This window comes from Microtus ochrogaster, unplaced genomic scaffold (assembly GCF_000317375.1).
Source record: "Microtus ochrogaster isolate Prairie Vole_2 unplaced genomic scaffold, MicOch1.0 UNK5, whole genome shotgun sequence".
Lineage (NCBI taxonomy): Eukaryota > Metazoa > Chordata > Mammalia > Rodentia > Cricetidae > Microtus > Microtus ochrogaster.
The window spans coordinates 2,849,060-2,868,515 of record NW_004949103.1 but is presented as its reverse complement, the minus strand read 5'-3'; the positions used below and the strand labels follow the sequence as shown (position 1 = coordinate 2,868,515).

The following is a 19,456-nucleotide window of genomic DNA, read 5'->3' as shown; positions in this document are numbered from 1 at the left end:
GGAGCCACTACCAATCTTCTCTGTCTTCTCTCCCGCGTCATCTCGTCACCGGTGTACCTGCTCGGGCTTCACCAAGTACAGATGCTTCCCTTCCAGAACCTTCCATTGGGACGCTGCTTGAACACCAGTCACCAATGTGGTGGGCTGGAAAGAGCCCATGGAAAGACCTGCATGGGACCCTAACTCAGCCCTTGGGGTGTGACTCCTTAGGCACCCTGTTTCTCTGCTTTAGTTTCCTCCTATGTACAAAGGGGATGGTAACCATACCCCATGCCTCATGGCTTGAGGATTCTGCAATCAGGGACAAAACCCACTGTCAGCTGCGGGAAGATGACTGGCTAGCATGGGAGGGTGACAGCAAAACCACCACAGAGTGGGCTGTGGGGATCCATCCACAGCCACTATGGACTGAGCACCATGCCCAGCGTGCAGTGGGCACTCACAAACGGACGGCAGTGAGGTAAGGGCTACAGCCACACAGGGTCCCCAGTCCTGCCTCTCAGGACTTGCCCCAACCTGGAAAAGCCACACAAGGAACCTAGCCCTGCCTCAAGATTAACCCTAGGACTTCAGCTCTGCCTCTCAGGACCTGCCCCGGCCTGGCACCTAGGATACGGAATGACATCCCAAACACCCCAGTGGGGAGCTGGCATTGCCAGCGCTCAGTGAAAATGCATCGTCCAAAATCCAACATGAGCCAGCAGCTCTGAGCCAGGGCACGTGGCTGGCTCCTTTGAGGACCCACACACAGATCTTGCCTGGCTTGGGAGCTTCACTCTTTCTCTGGAGCCCCATCAGGGACCAACTTGACTTTCCCTGATAGGAACTGACCCACTGCAGTAAAAATCACCCCTGGAGCCGAATCAAGTCCTGATAATAAACAAAGGCCCAGCCTGAGGCAGAAGGACCGTAAACAAAGGAACCCTGGACCAAGGCCTACCAGACACATCCATTTCATCACCTGTGACTGAGGCTCCTTCCTTTCCTTTGTTTAAACCGGCAATTGCCATCCAAGGCAACTCCAGCCGAGGGACTCATGTCCCCACAGTGGCCACCATGCTCATCTTGCCCTCCTACAGAGGTGGCCAGGAGGGCCACTGAGGCCAGCTAGTGCATGTCAGAATTGACCTTATCCTGGAAGATGTACAGGTTGTTGGTGGCCGCAATGGCAATGATATTCTCTGCTGGGTGCCAGGCCGTGTGCAGGATCTTCTTGGTGAAGTCCAAGCTGTCCACGCTGATGTCATCACGCCGCCGCTTGCCACCCACACACACGCGCCGGGGCTTGAGCACTGCCCTGGGTTTGCTGCTCTCCCTGGAGGCCTCCAAGGTCACGTCCCGCTTGGTATTGCGGTCGAACATGCGGAAGAAGTTGTTGTAGGCCCCGGTCATGATGACGCTGGGGAGAGAAAAAGAGGACTCAGTGTGGGAAGACAGAGGGAGGGGACACGGGGAGGGGACACAGGGAGGGGACACGGGGAGGGGACACGGGGAGGGAGAGGGGACACGGGGAGGGGACACGGGAAGGGGGAGGGGACACGGGGAGGGGACACGGGGAGGGGACACGGGCGCCCTGTAGCTATGATGTTGCCCCAACACTATGGGTACCTTCCCATCATTTGTACACAGCCTAAGAGACACAAGGCTTGCTTGTAGCCCCAGGGGCAGCAGAGACAGGGATGACACTGAGGTGTGACCATGGCTATCCCAGGGCCTCTGTACCTGCCAGGCCTATGTCCCCTCCGCAACCTGAGTGGCTAAGCCAATGGCGAGATTAGTGCTCACGGCCATGGATGATACGGAGTGAGGCACATACCACGGCAGACAAGGGACCCTGGAAGCAGACTTCTGCTCTATGCCTTCTGTTCCATGGACTTCGTCCAGTGAGACATGGTGTACATTAGTCCCGTGATGCATGTGGAAAGCAGGCCTGGGCCTAGAGGAAGGATTTGGGCTTGGGCCTATGGGAGGCTGGAAAAGCTATGGGGAGAGGAGGAGGAAAAGCCCAGGGCGGGGGGAAGCTGTTTACCACAGAGGGCTCCACAGAGGAGGGAATAGCCACTGTTTCAGAGACTGATGAAAAACATAGGCCTACACCAGTTTTGTTTATACAGGTCACAGAACACCACTTCCTTGTGTGTATGCATGTGTGTGTGGGGGGGGTCATTCAACCTAAGAAATTGGCAAAGGCTACATAAAGTCACTTTCCAGGGGGCTGATTCAGATGAATTCATCTGGTCCCAGTTAGGGAGTGAAATCAGTACTAGAACCAAAGCTGGGTCCCGTGCCCCGACTCAGTGATGCTGGAGGGGAATGAAGGTGCCACCTTCACTCAGGGAGCGACACAGCAGCCCTCTATGGGCCCATTTACTAAGGGGTGTACGCCCTCTTTGAGTCTAGCAGAGCTGACTGTGGTCCTCAGGCTTGCCTTAAAGGGATGGGCAATTTGTTTCTCCTCTTAGCCCTGGGCCCCTAGAATGTAGGCATTGCGGTTCCTGTCCACAGACAGACCAGGCTCAGAGGAAGGCAGAGACAGAAGGAAGAGGCAGATTGCTCTTTACTGCCCAGAAATATGGATAGCTGTTGACTAGACACTCTCCTGAGGTCCCTCCCACCAGACATCTCTTCCAGTGGTGGTGGGGGAAACAAGTACAGAGGTGATGAGAATTTGTCACTTCATAAATGGCAAGCTACAGGAAGAAAGCCCAGGATTCTGTGGGGCAAGGCAGAGAGCCCCAGGACAGCTTCCTGGAAGAGACGGCAGTGGAGCAAGCCTAGGTAGCATGTGCTTCAGCAGGATCCCAGAGTAGGGGAGAGAGGATGTGAAGGAAGAAAAGGAGGTGTGGGGCACATCTATGCGAAGTATCAGGCAGAAGTGGGCTGCTGCTGGGCCTCCATCAGTCAGAGAGGCTTGCTGGGTTTTGTGCTGGGCTTAGGGACTGTCTGGTTACATGCGCCCCCTGGTGGCAACATGAAATGCAGGCAGTGGGTGGTAACTTCAGCCATCTACCCTAATATCCTGCCTTAGCATTGCCCTTCAGTGGATGCTCTGGACCACCACACGCGCACTCTGTTCAGCACGGTTATGTCACGAGCCCCTGCAGAATTGGTGGACCCTTGCGATGACAGCTGCTCCCATGTGGGTCCTGGCCTGCTCAGAGTGGTTTCCTCACTTGCTGTCACCACCACCCCTACTTGAGCACCGCTCAGCCTTGAACACAGCCACCCTTAAGGGCCAACTCAGAAGCTCTGGAGCATCCTGCCCACCCAGGCGCAGGGTAAAGCAGATGCCACCTGTGTGGATCCACCCCCTGGATGGAGGGGAGTTTGGGCTGAGGCTCTCCTGCCACCGCTTCTCACCTGCCGATGGAGGGACAGGGAACGCGGGGAGGGAGGTGATGCCTCAGAGGCTCCAATACAAACACATGCTGGGTACTATGCTGCCCTGGTCACCTGGAGCCTCTCTCCTTCATCTGGGCGGGAGGCTATGCAGCTGTCCATCCACAGGAGACCCAGAGAGGCTCACCTACCAGCCTCAGGTAACTAACTGGGCCTGAGGCCTGTGGGGCCTAAGAAAGCATGAGGGGGGACAGGGAAGCAATGTCCCCTCCCCAACAGAAAAGCTTCTGACCTGTGGGGGGGGGCAGGCACACAGGAAGGCAGACTCTTGGGTAAGGGAGGGGAATGAGGTGGGGTGAAGGATGCAATGGGCCCATCCACATCACTGTGCTGGGTCCAGGCTGTGGTAACACAGGAGCCTGTGCCATGTACTAGGGGCTGGGTTCCAGGCTGTGGGATGGGAGAGATGCATCACTACTAGGTCACCAGTTCAAGTTGTGAGCCCCAGAGGACCCATGTGAGGCTGCCAGCGCGATGGTAGGAAGAAAGTGTGGGTGGCCTAATGTCTTTCTGTCTCCTGGGGATGGAGATACTGGGCTACAGCCCTCACCCGAGGGCCTGGGGTGTGGGAGGCACCTGGCTGATCCTGACCCAAAGTCCCACAGCACCCTAGGTCAGGGGGTTAAAGTGGGTGTCAGCATCAGTCACAGGGGTGAAGCAAAGCTCATTTCTCAGCCCTGAACTTGAGTCGGAGAACTCTGCCTGCTAGGGAGGAGAGCTCCCACACCGCAACCTGAAAAAGTGCAGCTCTGTGATCACAGACGACAGAAAAGACCCCTCCCGGAGTGAAGGGTGAGGGGCAGGGCAGGGTGGCTGAGGCCGGGTGCCTGCAGCTGGCTCACCTGTCACTCCCATTCCACGCACACTCAAACTTGTCAAAGATGCAGTCACTCTCATACAGGGAGCAGAGCTTACTCCGCAGGTAGTCGTGGACCTGGAGAGAAGAGGGGAGAGGCTGAGCAATGGGCACCATAATAGCCCTGACACCTCCATGGGACCGATGGTCTTGGCATAGCCCTGAACACACAGCTGACCTGGAGCTGTGGGACACGGAGACAGCATCAGGAAGCTGCATCCTTAGAGGAAAGGGAGCGTTCACTGCTCAGAGACCATAGAGCCTGTCACTGGGGTGGTGGCAAAGGGTGGACACTGCTGTCTATAGTCTAGGGGGCCACTCCTCCTGCTCTAGACTTTGGCTCACGGCCCTAACGTGCTGTGTCACTATCCCCATGGTCCCACCTGCCTGGGACCCCAGAGGACCAAGCCAAAGCTCTACATCTCTCTGATCCCCTGAGGCCAGCACCCAGCAGTACACTGACCAAAACCAAAGGGCCCCACGGTGCTGCCAACCCCGCCAGCAGGAGGGGTCCTAAAGTTCCCGTCCGCTCACACAGGCCCATCAGTCAGTAGCAGGTCCAAGCACAGGTGTGGTAGATTCTCCTGTGTGCCAAGCCTGGTTTGCTCCCTGGGGGCAGGAGGAGGCTTCAGCTATAGGGAAAGAGTGAGCACCAGACTTACTGGGCCTGCCATGAAGACGCAGCGTCTTCAAGAACCAGGGGCTGAGGGAGATGGTGAAGTCTTGGGACAATCCCACGCCTTGCAGCCCATTCCAAGACTTTTTGATGGATGGATTAGCTCTCGCGTGTCAAGTACTGCAAGCTGGCCAAGCACAGTCCCACTATCTACAGTTTCCAGGACACAAGAGTCACCTCCAAAGACGCGAGTGGGAGTAGCCATTAATCATGGCTATTTTAGAATCTGTAGGTCAGCTGTACAGAAAGCCAGGCACCGAGCTTCAGCGCTGCTGAAAACAGTAATGCTGCCACTACATGGGGTCCCCCAGGCTTTCAGAGGCCCAGAGGCTCCACACTCACTCCTACCTAAGAAAGCATGTATACACCTAGGCCTGTGCAGTCTGCAGTGTTGTGATGGCCCCAGGGGGCTGGGAAGGCGCTGGTTCAGTCAGCTCACACCTCACAGGAGATCATTTCCGACCTCAGTCTTGGGCTGCTGAAACTTTCCCAGGGGACACAAGAGGGCCTGTCCCTATCTAGAGTGTACAGGGCAGGACCTAGAGAAGCGGGGAGCCACAGGCCCTGCCCACTGCTAACAAAGGGGCGGTTGGGTCAATGGGAGAATGTGGCTTCTAGGAGTCCCTGCCGGGAGCTTTTCCTCTTGGGTGCACCTCCTCAGCTTTGGAAGGAGAGGAAAAGGGCTGAGCTTTGGGTATGCCACCACTGGGCTGAGACGCCTCTGTCACCCTCCAACTTCCCAATGTCCCTGTCTGCAGAACAGGCAGTCAGTATCGTCTTTGCTGGAGCAGGACAAAACAGGCGATGGGCATCTGTGTGGACACACACACAGCCCTGTGGGTGCAGGTGTGGTTTCTGGTTGATTCCCTTATCTGCCAATCCAAATTCCAGGCGACCTTCAAGGCCCAGTGCAAATGCAGTTGCCTCCAGAAAGCCCTGTTCTGCCCCCGCCCCCCACGTGTGCCAGACACCCACAAGCTACACTAGACACGTGTTGTTTAAACAGCAAGTCAGCTTTATCCCGTGCTCCACCAAGAGACCTGGGAGGATGAGGAATGAAGGAAGCTTCCCAGAAGTGCTCAGAGGTCCACCCTGCACACTGACTCAAAAGACTACCCTGAGGGTCTAGAAACATCTCCCACGCGGCCACTGAACACAGTCCACACCCAGATGTTTCTGGCGGAGTCACGCTTACCTACTTAGTGATAAGGCTGTGGGTGCTGGGGGTGGCATCTGCACTCTGACTTCAGGCCTGGCTTCATGCCTTTCTTTGCCTCTCCCTCCCCTCCTTTCCCAGAAACTGGAGTTCTAGCTGCAGGTGGCAGTCCCATGCAGGAACCTCCTCAGCACCAGTGTCTGTGCTGGAAGATTCTCTGTGGCTTCATCTACAAAGCAGCAGAGGAAGCCCCTGTGGCTGGGCAGCCCCCTGTGGGGGTGTCAGCACAAGGAACGGGGTGTTCCTGGGAGATCTCACCCCACACAGAGGGCCCCAAGGCTGCTAGACCTCCACACACACCTGGTAGGTCTCTATGGGCCTCGCCTCCATGTTCAAGTCCCAGACCTTGACCGTGAGGTAATCCCTCGTGAGCATGTAGCGCCCACTGTGGCTGAACTTCACGTCGGACACCGAGGAGATGATCTCTGAGAAGAAAGAGCGGTTGCTGGGGTCCTCGGGCTCTTCAAAGACTGTGGAGAGAGAATCAGCGGCTGTCATCGATTGCCTTGCTCACAGTCAGAACCACACAGCCCACTGTATCGGGCTTAGCTGTCTGTCTATACCATCATCATTCATTCACTTGTCAAGCCTTTTCCTAAACACCTACCAAAGCCCTTGGCTCTAAGAACCCTCCAAAGAGGAAAAGCCCTGAAAGGGCTTCCTTGTGGAATTATGCTAATTGAGTATTTACTGTACTGCGAAGGACTTCATCTAATCCCCTAATAAAAACGGCAGGGTGGTAGCCTAATTATCCCCATTTTATATCCAAGAAAACTGAGGCTGAGAGCAGAGCCACGGGCAGCTCTCAGAGGCAGATGAAAGTGGGGTAATTGAACCCAGAGCTACACCGGCTGCAATGCTCTGCTGCCCCCTACTGGCAGTGCAGAGCTGAAAGGTTCTTGGCAGTCTCTAGGCTGGGTCTGATGTGGTTCTGGTCCCAGGTCTTCAAGCCAGAAGCTGCCTCTGGACATGCACAGTGGATACCTGAGGTCATGCCCCTAAGTAGCCCTGGTGGCAGAGCAGATAGGGACCAGGATTGCTGTGGGGCTGGCATCAACTCCCTGGGCTCTGTGGGCAGACAGGGGGTGAAGTGGGGGTGGGGTACTGGCTGGCAGCCAGCCATGATCTAAGCATCTCCAACCTGTAGAGCCAGCCTCAGGAAGCCACTGAGTGACAGCCCTGACCAGTGCCTCACTGGAAGAAGAGGGCTGGCCACAGCTCCCAAGAGACTTGGGACAGACCCTTCCAGTGGGCCCCTGGGGAATCACAGGTGTCATGGCCGGCCTCCTGGGTCCCACCCCTTTGCCTCTCATCTGGGACCTGCCATTGCCCTCTTGTTCAACACACATATCATTGCTGCCCTAAGCTGTCCAGAGCCCCCACAGGGCATCTGAAGATTCTGACTTCCCTGCTAGACACTCTCTCAGTCAACAAGCCCACTCCGAGTGCCTGTGACGCCCTGGGCTCTGTTCAAGGTACTAGGTGAGTGACACAAAGCTCTGCTCCCTGAAGCCAACAGGACAGGCTGTGCCAGGAGGCTGTGCCAAGAGCAAGGGAAAAGACGGAGGCAATCCACCTGGAGCCTGGCCCAGTCCTGTCGCCCCTCCTGAGCCCTTCCAGGACACAAGGTTCTCAAGGGTCAGGGGAAGGGTTGAGAGGGAAGAAGCAGGCACCCTGGGAAGGGAAAGCCATGTCAGGAGAAAGAGGCTGCACACCTTTTCCAAGCCCAGCCCCGGCATTAACCCCCGAGCAGTGGCCCAGCCCAGAAGGGACAGAAGCACCGAGAAGCTGATGTAGCATAGCTCTCTGACTACTGACTGACAACTGTCTGTCCCCTGAGCAGCCTCATACAACTGGTCCCCACGCAACAAAGTGAAATCTGTTCCTAGTTGGGGCCCCTCAAGAACTGACATGATTTGGCACCCATTTCTGAGTGCCACTGTCTTCATCTACTCCTGTCCCGCTGTCCCTTATACTGTAGCATGCAAAGGGCACCCCTGGGGAAGCTCTGGGCCTCACCCCCAGGCTTGCTCTGCCAGAGCGGCCCCTTCCCACCACGCTGGTTAAGAACGCTATATTGAGAATCTTGAAGATTCTCCTGAATCTTGAGATGGGATGGGGATTTGTACAGACTGCCTAGGGGCTGGAGTGACAGCCGTGAGCTGAGAAGCGTGGCAGCTTCAGCAGCTGGAAAGGACAAAGCAACAGCTGCTCCTAAAGGTAGCCCTGCCCACACCCTGACTAGATCTCTAACCTCCACAACTACACAGAACGCACATGTGCTGTTTTAAGCCACAGGGAAGAAAGCTCTCTCGTGGCTCCAGGGTGATAACTTCAGGAAGCAGAGGAAGAGCACGTGCCCTTCATGAGTTAAAGGGTATCCTTGGCTCTACCCTGGGAGGCTCTGAGCGTTTGATGGTGTGCCATCCTCTGTTAGCTGCAAGTGTCCCAGCCATTTGCCATTCACGTTGCTGGAGTCCCATGACGGTGAACCATCATCCCCACCCATTCTGACCAAGCGCATGCTCAGTGCTCAGCCCCTCCTTCTTACAGACTCTGCTGTCAAAAGCAGAAATAACGGTCTATTCTGAAGACTCATGGATGGCTGTTTCTATGGTTACCCTGTCACGGTGCCTAGCTGACAACAACCTGGGTTTCGTCTAGAGAGCTGAAGCCATGGATGGGAGTACAGGATAGCCAGTATACCCCAGCCTGACCTGGTTCAGACAGGTCTGAGGAGCTCCTGTGCTCCTTTGACCTTTGGCCTCCTCGTCTGCTCAGTGCCAGGTATGATGAGCACACAGTGGTCCGCAATGCTTCTCACTGAGAAGCCAGAGTCATCCCGTTAGGAAAGGAGACTGTGGGCAGGACCCTGGGGGAGTCGCTGACAGCCTCACCCTGGCTTTTGAACATAGGAGTGGGAGGCAGAGAACCAGCCAAAGCTCCAGACTTCTTACACAAATACAGCTGGAATGATGGTCATGGCTAATTAAGAACGACGTGTGCCTGGCCACTGGGAATCAGCTGCTCGACTTCTCGAGAACACTGAGAACAAACACTATGGATGAGACACACAGTTTAGGGACAGTTGCCCTTGTAGCAGCATCAAAGTGTAAGTTGTTATTGCAAAGGGCGTGGTTTGGTGTCAGAGTGTTTTCTAGCATGCTCTTGGCTTGGGTTCCATCCACTCTGGGGTCGGGAGGTAAGCAGGTGAAGATTGAGTCTGGATTCTGGATTCTGGATTCTACATTCTACACAGGTGACTTAGAGGGTGAGGAAAAATTCCGTAAGAATGTAAAATATAGAATTAACTGGAAAAGAACACCCGTATGAGCCTGGTCTACAAGAGCTAGTTCCAGGACAGGCTCCAAAGCTACAGAGAAACCCTGTTTTGAAAAACCAAAACAAACAAACAAAAAACCCCAAAACCAACAACAAAAAACCTGTATGAGCTGAGAAGTAGTGGCATACGCCTTTAATCCCAGAACTTGGGAGGTAGAGGCAGGCGGATCTCTGTGAGTTCAGGCCAGCCTGGTCTACAGAACAAGTTCCAAAGAAACCCTGTCTTGAAAAACCAAAACCAAACCAAAACAAAACAAAAACCCCCAAATAGAAAAACAAACCAAAACGCCTGTGTGAGGCACCGTGTTGGCTAACACTCAGGCCTAGGCTCACCTAGTAAACAAGCACTCAGGCACTGGTGAGAACCTGGCTGGCTGGGCTGGCTTCTGGGCTATCTTAAGTTCTCTAAGGCAGGAAGATTCACCCTAACAGTGGGAGGCACCATTCCCTAGGCTTGAATCCTGAGCGACCACAGACACCTCTCTGTGTCCTAACTATGGATGCAATGTGGGCAGCCCCCTCAGGCTCCTGCTGCCAGGCTTTCCTTGCCACCACAGACTGCAGCCCTGACCTGTGAGCCAACATGAACCCTTCTCCCGCAAATGGGTGCTTTAACCACAGCAACAGGAACATAACTAATCCAGAAAGCTGGCGCCAGGGAGCCAGGCTGTTGCTGTGATGAACCTGACCTCTCTCGGGCCTTAGGCCTCTAGAGATATAAAGGAGGAATGTGGAAGAGCTTGGAGGTTTGGGTTGGAAAAGCCCTTCAATGCTGTAAGCAGAGCTTAAGCTATTCTAGTGAGAGCTCAAAAGACAAGAACTCTAAGATAAATTTGGACGGTGGAGGCCCCGGCTCATGAAGTTACAAAGGGAACAAAGGCTCCATCAGGGGGTGGGCTGGGGGACATCCATGTAGATTTGGCAAAGAATCTGGCTTTATATGTAAATGTCTGTTGGGAGCTGCAGACCCTCAGACCCTGAACTTTCTATGACCCCTTGCCTGCCGGAGTAAACAATTTACTTTTCTGTGCTTGCAGCTGCTCTGAGCACGGAACCCTCATGAGTTCCTGATAACAAGAAAGTGGTTTCTGGTGGGCTTGCAGTGGGAAATCCAGAGAGCTAGGGCATGGCCACTGATTAAGGAAATCACTATGTAAGCTGCCTTGGAACATAATAAAATTGGCATTCTTGCTTCAAGAGTGACCCATGTCTCTGTGTGCTCTTTATTCCCTAGGCCCTTGCCTGACCACAGTTCCTGGTGGTGCAGGCACCACAAAGGTCAAAGTTTAAAGGTCATAAACTAATTTGTTTGGTGGAGGACATTCCAAGACAGAGAAGCATTTAAGCTTGGCATGATTGTTTACTGCATTTATATAGGTCCACAATTTTTTAAAAAAAAACTAACAATTTGAGCATAAAGATATTTTTAAATGTGTAGTTTTGTCAAGAAGAAAGAGTCCAAGGAAGCTAAAAGGTGCATCCGAGGCAGGAGCTAAAAGGTGACTAGGATTGCTACAGAGACTGTCCCAGCTTTGCACTGGGAGAATAGAAAAATATGCCCTGAGGGCTCAAACTCAAGAAAATTCAAAGTGTCTGGAAGGAGAGTGCAGCTGGAGGGCTTCCCTGCTCACTGCCAAGAGACCTTCCCCCTCTCCCAAAAGGATCAGCCTACAGAATCTGATACAGCTGTGGTCCAAGGAGGCCAGGCTACACCTCACACAGGCAGCAGAACTTGGCAGCATCATCCACCAGGTACTGGTTTTGTAGGCATGAAATATTTGAGAGGGAGGTGGTCATGGAAGCTGGTGCCAAGATTCCAGAAAGCCACTGAAGTCAGACTGTGTGGTAGCATAACATCACTTGCAAGGGGCCCCTGCAGGTCACTGTGTAAGCTCAAACGATAAAGACAATGTTGCAATGGAGATCCAAGGATGCTGGAGGTGCCAGGACCATGGGGCATCCACCAAGGAAAGCTATAGTCACGGAGTAGGCCTGTCCTGAGAAAGAGGCTATGTGTACTGTGGGCAACAGATGAATAGTTATGGCTACTTAAGCTTTTTGCTTCCCTGTTGAGTCCATCAAGGGTCCCAGATACTAGGCATGGAGTGGACAGATTTGATATTTACCCTGATAGTTTGGTCTTCTAAGAGTTATCCTAGCTTCCAAGGGATAGTTAGCTATCCACTCTTCCCCTCATTTCACTGTCATTGTATGTTGGGAGCACTGGCTTATTTTTTATTTTACAGGTTCACAATTAAGAGGTTTCCTTGCATCTTAGATAAGACTTGGGCTTTAGACTTTTAAATGATGGCGGAATGTTAAAAAGACCATGGGGACTTTTGAAGTTGGACTGAACATAGCTCGTATTATGAGATGGTTATGAGCCTATGGAGATGAGAGGTTTTTTTTTTAAAAAAAAAAAAAAAAGAATGGCTTAGAAGTAATGTGTTGGGGTGTTGAGGTAGCGAGAACTGACCGTCAATTGTCAGGACCTAGAATCACCCGGGGATAACCCTCTAGGCATACCTGTGAGGGATTATATGATAAAGTTAATAGCAACGTGAAGCCCCATCCTAAAAGTGGGTGGCACCATTCCTCAGGCTTCAGTCCTGGACTGCATAAAAAGGAGAAAGCTAACTGAACACACAGCATTTATCTCTCTCTGCTTCTTGACTGTGGATGAATTTGACTGGCCACCTCATGTTTCTGCTGCCATGACCTCCCCAGTGTCAAGTTCCTAAGAAATCCAGGACAAAGGCGTGGCTAACTGAGGTGCCTATTAGCATACTAAAGAGGGTGCTGGCTGCCAGGCCCCCTCAGTACCTTGGGCTCTCCTCTGCTCTTCTCACTCCAGCCCCCATCCTAAACCTCTCCAGTCCAGGGACTTCGCTTTCCTTCCCCTAGCTTCTCTTTCCTATGTAATACTGCCATTTTGGTCATGTACGCTCTTCCCACTTCTCCTCTCATGGCCCAGTTCAGTCTGGATTCTTCCAGATGCCTCGAGCTATCCTCTCCTGCACATCTACAGTAAAAACCTTCTTCTCAACCATAGCTTGGAGCAGTCATGACCTCATTTTCATTGACCCACCATCATGAACAGTAGCATCAAACTGTGAGCCAGGAGAAACCTCCTCTGCCTTATTGCTTTTCTAGGGTATTTTACCGTGGCAACAGGAAAAGGAGCAAAGATAACCACTAATCCAAGAGAAAAATTGAGCTCAGTGGCAACAACAAACAAAACCATGAGGCTAGAGAGAGAGCTCAGTGGTTGTGTATTACTGCCAGATGATCCTAGGTTGGTTCCCAGCACTCGCACCAACTGCCTGCAAAGCCAGCACCAAGAAATGATGCCCTCTTCTGGTCTCTGTGGACAAAGCACTGGCGTGCACACACCTAACCCACCGATAGACATATGATTAAAGGAAATATAATAAGCCCTTGTGTTAAAAGAAAAAAAAAACATGTCTCTCCCTCAAAAGGATATCTGACAGATATCCCATACACGACCCACACAAGACCCTGGGGGATGGCTGTATGATGCCAACGTCAGGGAAAGGGAAGAGAGCAGAGATGAGAGCAAGGAAAGAGATGTCTTGATTGAGGGAGCCATTGTGGGGCAGCAATAAACCTGGCTCTAGAGAAATTCCCAGGAATCCAAAAGGATGACCCCAGCTAAGACCCTAAGCAATAGAGGAGAGGGTGCCCAACTGGCCTTGCCCTGTGGTGCTTTAGGAAGTCTCACTGTCTCTTTGCAACACTGTAGTTAGACTGATGGGGCCTCAGTTTCCTCTTTGGTTTCAGTAGATCCCTTGGAGCAATATGACCATCACCTGAGATAGGTAGACTTTGCCAGAGGTTTCAGAAATGACTCTTGCTATTTTCGCCTCTATCCTGGGCCTTGCAGACACCCCCTGGCGAGGGTGAACATTATATATCCTGCCTACAAGGAGTTCTTCAGGAGCTAGAACAACCCCCCCCCAACCCATGCTGGTGCACCCACTTGCCAGTCCCAATATATCTAGTCCCTACCCACCCACTCCAGTGCAGAAACTTACGCTTAGAGTGCTTGTCGCACAGGGCAGCTGCCCGCATGTCACAGAGCCGCAGGGAACCCTTGCTGCTGCTGTAGACAAAGAGGTTGCAATGGTGGGGATGGAACTCGGATGCTGTGATCACCTCCGTGAGGTCTTCCATGTTGGCTGGCTTGATGTCGACGATATCTGGGTTGGCGAGGTCAAGGGCAACAGTGAGGGCGCTTTTGCTCTCTCCCTCCATAAGGCCCAGGGCAAGCCCAATCTGGTTTTTAAGACCCCCTACCCCAGCAACCAACACACCAGTCCCTGGTCCCCCAAACCACGCGTACTCACGTGGAAGACTGCTGCCCAGCGCCCCTTCCCAATACCTGCCCACTGGCCCTGCAGAGCTGAACTCATACCCTCTCAGAGAAGAGTGACTGCCCAACCCTGCAGTCACCATGGCCCTCTCCTGACAGCCCACCTCCCTCTCTCAGCAACCGAAGAGAAGGGGTGCTGAGTGTGCGCTGTCACGGTGAGCTGTCCCCCACCAGATGATTGCCCTCCAGTCGCTGCTGTTTGGGGAGGGTCACTAGGGGCAGGGCTTTGAAGGTAACACCTGCCCCTGGTTCCTGCCTTACTTTCCATCTCCTGGGCCACCCTAATATAAGCAGTCTCTGGCACATACTCCCATGGTCATGGACTATGCTCCTCCACCGTGCCTTCCCTGCTCAGGTCAAAATGTGAACCAAAACCAACCCTTTCCTTCCATCAGGGGCTGTGGTCATGGAGACTCAGCAGGTGATAAACAGACACACCCACTACATTCTGGGCCATGGGCACCTTTAGTGAGTAATTTCACATCACTGCCCCTCTGAACTGTGTCTGGACCATGTGCATAGGTTTGTTGCCCCAGCAGCTACTCTCCTTTTACGCACAGTATCAAGACTTTCCAGTGGAAAAATGTTCTCTGATCTCAGCCAGCCCCACACGGCTCTGACCTATGCTTTGGAGACTCCAGAACCTGGAATACAGGGATGCTGGGATATGGGTTCCTTGGGGTTGGGTGGAAACAGAGGAGAGGATTCTGGGGCCTGGAGTCATACCCCAGTCTCTGCCTGCAGGGCAAAAGAGCATTCCACAGTATTCAGGCTGTGGGCATTTAGCTGGCTACATGATCGTGGAGCCTAAGATTGGCCAGTACCTGTTGGGCATCAAAGTGGCCTACAGGCTGTAGGTGTCCAGCTAAGTGCATGGCTCTAGGACTCAAGGACTGGCCAGTGCCACTGCCTGGCTGCTGTCATGTGCCACTGGGATGGACATTAATACGTACTGAAGGTCTGTGCATTACTTCCCTCTCTCGTGGCTTCAACAAAACACCTGGCAAGAGCAGCTTGCGAGAGAAACATGCAGAGAACGCTGATATCACAGGCACAACAAACAACAGTTAATAAACTGGACCTCATGAGACTGAAAGGCTCCTGCAAGGCAAAGGACAGCATCAATAGACAAGATGGCAGCCTACACACTGGGAAAGGATCTTCACCAACTCCACATCTGACAGAAGGCTAATGTCCAAAAGATATAAAGAACTCAAGAAACTAGACAGCAACAAACCAAACAATCCAGTTAAAAAGTGGGGTGCAGAACTAAACAGAGAATTCTCAATAGAGGACCCTCAAATGGCTGAGAAACACTTAAATGGTCAACATCCCTAGCCACCAGGGAAATGCAAATCAAAACTACTTTGAGATTCCATCTTACACCTGTCAGAATGACTAAGATCAATAACACGAGTGACAGCTCATGCTGGCAAGGATTTGGAGCAAAGGAAGCACAAACTTGTATCGCCACCATGAAAATCAATACAGCAATTCCTCAGAAAATTGGGAATTGATCTACCTCAAGAGCCAGCTATACCACTCTTGGGCATACACCCAAAGGATGCTCCATCCTATCAAGAGTATTCTCATCACTTTAAAAAAATGACATGAGCCGGGTGGTGGTGGCGCACGCCTTTAATCCCAGCACTCGGGAGGCAGAGGCAGGCGGATCTCTGTGAGTTTGAGGCCAGCCTGGTCTAGAAGAGCTAGTTCCAGGGCAGGAACCAAAAGCTACAGATAAACCCTGTCTTGAAAATAAAAAAAAATGACATGTAATTTGCAGGGAATTGGATAGAACTAGAAAAAAATCATGATGAGTGAGGTCACCCAGATCTAGAAAGACAAACATGATAAGTACTCACTTTTAGGTGGATATTAACTGTTAAGTAACTGATAATCATGCCACAATCCATAGACCCAGAGAGGCTAAGTAACAAGGAGAGCTCAAGGAGGGAAGGGACAAATCTTCCTGGGAAGTGGAATAGATTCACAGGTGGACTGGGGGCAGTTGGGGATGGGAATAGGAGGGATCAGGTTGGGGGAGGGACGGAGGAAGAGAGTACTGGGAGAGATGACAGGAACTGGGGGGCACTTGGGGCTCAATGTGGAAACCTAGTGCAGTGGGAATTCGCTGGAATCTACAAGGGTGACCCTCGTGAGGACTCCTAGTAATGGAGGACACGGAGCCTGAACCACCCACCTTCTGCAACCAGGCAAGGCTTCCAGGGGTAGGACTGGGACACCAACCCAGGCACAAAACCTTCTACCTACAATCTGCCTTGTCTGTAAGATCTGCTGGGGCAATGGTGGTACAGAATTTGTGGGAGTGACCAACCAACCAATGGATGATCTAATTTAAGGCCCACACCACAAGAGAGAGCCCATGCCCAACACTGCCTGGATGACCAGGAACTGGAGGCTAGATAGCCCAGAGACACAGGGTAGAACCAAACACAACTGGCAGGAAAAAAATCAATGAAAAGATTCCTAAGATATTGCTATACTCATAGATCAGTGCCTAGTCCAGCTGTCATCAGAGACTGCCTCCAGCAGATGATGGGAGCAGACGCAAAGACCACAATCAAGAGCGAGCCCATGTCAGAGGTCTCCATCAGGTCCCTCACCCGGAGCCCAATGAACCATGTGGAAGGAGGAATTGTGGGAGCCAGAAGGGTTGAGGATACTGAGAGAGCACAGCCCATGGAATCAACTAAGCAGGGCTCATAGGGGCTCACAGAGACTGAAGCAGCAGTCACTGAGTCTGCATGGGTCCTCGCTAGGACCTCTGCGTATGTTATAGTTGTTGGTTTGGTTTTTTTTGGGGGGGGGGGAATCCTGATAGTTTTTAGGACCCTTTTCCTCTACTGGGCTGCCTGTCCAGCTTGAAGCAAGGGTTTGTAGCACTTCAGAGGCAGTTGTAGGCTCTGTTAATTTGAGGTCAGCCTGGTCTGCATCGCTCCAGGCTAGCCAGGGCGACACAGTGAGACCTTGTCTCAAAAGGGGAAAGGGGGTTCTGACTTTGTCCTTTTTGCTCTTTCCAGGACCTGAGCCCAGGGAATGGTGTCACCTACATTTGAGATGGCTATTCCCCACCACCTCAACAGATGTACTCAGGGATTGGTTTCCATGGTGATCCTAAATCCAATCAAGTAGACAATCAAGATTAATCATTACAACATATCCCACTAAGTTTCACTGAATCTGCCCTAAAACAGGAGCCTGAAGGAGACATCTGACAAGGGTGGCTGCGGGAGGAACACACAGCACAAATGCACTGTGCACACTCTCCTTGCAGGTGTCAGCGGGGTCTTCCAGATACCCTCAACTAGGACCCCTCCATGTGGCAGCACTCCTGGCTTCCCCTGGTGGCCTGGAGTCCAACCCAAGTGTCCATATTAGACACATAAAAAAGAAAAACTGGCACAGAGTGCTGGGGGTGGGAGACAGGCACATACCGAGTGACTCAGTGATGGGGACAGCAGCTGCCACCAGGGACTAGAAGGGATGGTAGAGGAGAGACCACTAGAGACAGCCCTGAAAGGCAGGTGGAGCTGTGGATCAGGCGAGGGACCGTCAGGCTACTGCAGAGCCAGGCTCCAGAATGACATCTGTGGTCCTTGGTCAAGGACACAGGAAACATGAGCCACATGGGCCTCTGCAGCATTGTCAGGCTGTAGGGACTTTTATAGGCTGTCCTTCATCTCCTGTCACCAAAGACACTGCCTGATCTCCTGAAGCTCAGCCTGGGTCACACTATCACTTTGGACGGGTGAGTTGCAAAAAGGAGGGGCTGGGTGTCCCATGGCTTCCATTCACTGAGTCTCAGCATCCATGCTAAACAGTGGTGGGGACTGAGGGCCACTCCTCCTTCACAGGGGAGCTCTGCTAACTGTCTACTGAGTCTGGACTGCAAGCTGGAGAATCACTGACTTGTCTAACAAAATACCAAGCGAGAAGTAGGCACACAGAGCAGAGAACCAACACCAACCCCCTTCACATGGGCATTCATGGAGACACCAGGAGAGAAGCTAGGCTGGCAACGATGAACTGGGCCTCTAGACACAGCCCTGGGTAGAAAACAGCATGGAGCCCATCCCTGAAGAAAGCAGGGAGGCTGGGGTGAGCAGAGCCACACCAAGAGCCACACGTGGAGCTGTAGAGGAAGGAGCCAGCTGCCAAACACCAGGGCAGGGCAAACCTCCCAGCAGCCTCAGCATGCCAAGGGCCCTGAGGTTGTGGCTATGGCTGTGACACCAAGGTGGATGCCAAGTGCAAGCGGAGGTTTCATGGGGCTCCAGACTGCACCAGGAAAAGCATGAGGCTCACCCGCATGTCTTCCCAGGAGCCTGCTCTCAAGACCAGATGTTGTCATGGCAACCAAGTAGTGACTGGAGTGAGACAAGAGGCAGCTCTGCCAAAACCCTGCAGAAGGGCCTCCTTTGTGGAGCGCCCCCAAGGCCTTCTGCACATAGAAGTGGTCTAAAAATAGAATCGTTTTTTCTCTCCAAATTTTCTTCAGCAGATGACCTGGCTGCAAACAAGAGCTGAGGGCACTCAAGACACAGCCTGTCAAATCCAGACCCAGGTCCTGGCTGCCACGGCTCAATGCCAAAGGTGAGTGCGTCAAGCCTCAGGCACCTGGCTCTCAGAATTTTGGAAGCTAGAAGTTCACTGCTAAGGTAAGGACAGGGAATAAGTCCCCCAAGGCCCTATTGCTGGCATTTCCAGGGGTCACCTGCTCTGTTCCCTGTGTCCTTACCCCTGCTGGTGTGAGGTGTCAGCATCTCCATCACCTCTTCAGCTAAGGCCACCAGCTACACTGGACCCCTAGAGCTTGATTATAAACTAACAACCCCTGAACACACTGATGGCAGATCAGCGTCATCTTAGGATTCTGGACAGGGCTTCAGAACACCAATGAGGGCCACAGTGTGACATCAGCAGCATCGTAAGTCCCTGTGCAGAATAGCTCTCTGACTTACCAAGGATCACCAGCAACCACTGAGGAGCACAGAGCAGCCTCAGAAGCCAAAGGAACCCCTGTGAGCTTGACAAGAGCAAGAAAGAAAGGGATGCAAGACCCTGGCCCTGATCTAGCCCCATCCCAGCTCCCCGCACTCGGTATGGCCTCCAACCCTGACCTCAGCTTCCTCCTCAGGATGAATGAGCAAGAATCCTCCAGATGACCCCTGCTCAGAGGATATCTCATAAGCTCAGAGCCAAACCAGCTCAGCATGAGGTCACACATCTTCTAGCCCCATCCATGCCGGAAGTGAGACATCTCCAATGACTCAGCTGCCATCAGATCTGTGAAAACACCTGCAGCCCAGAGTCCAGACCCTTTTCTGCTAAGGGAGGCTCACCAGAGCTCTGCCCCAGGTGTCTGAATCTCATCCCTCTGTCCTGGCATCAGTAGCCACAAGGAGGCAGCATGGTTCCCCAGTGAACCTGTCAGTCAGAGAGGAGGCTGCTTTAAATACTAGTTTTCCCTAAGCTACCTCTGGGTCTTTAGCACATGACACACACCCCTTCCTCCAGAGAACAAGCCAGGCATCTCTTGTCACTGGCTTA

General features: G+C 52.8%; 1 protein-coding gene across 3 annotated transcripts in view; it reads right to left on the bottom strand.

Moving 5' to 3' along the window:
• Positions 1 to 6: 6 nt before the first annotated feature.
• Ppp2r2c (protein phosphatase 2 regulatory subunit Bgamma) overlaps positions 7 to 19,456 on the bottom strand; it is an 83,285-nt gene continuing 63,835 nt past the window's right edge. For all 3 annotated transcript variants that reach the window (XM_005365948.2, XM_013353317.1, XM_026788669.1), the window contains exons 6-9: positions 13,545 to 13,709; positions 6,448 to 6,617; positions 4,242 to 4,333; positions 7 to 1,399 (exon numbers count right to left, since the gene is read on the bottom strand). In XM_005365948.2, the coding sequence (XP_005366005.1) occupies positions 1,108 to 1,399; positions 4,242 to 4,333; positions 6,448 to 6,617; positions 13,545 to 13,709 (719 nt within the window). In that variant the 3' untranslated portion in view covers positions 7 to 1,107. The remainder of the gene's footprint in view (positions 1,400 to 4,241; positions 4,334 to 6,447; positions 6,618 to 13,544; positions 13,710 to 19,456) is intronic.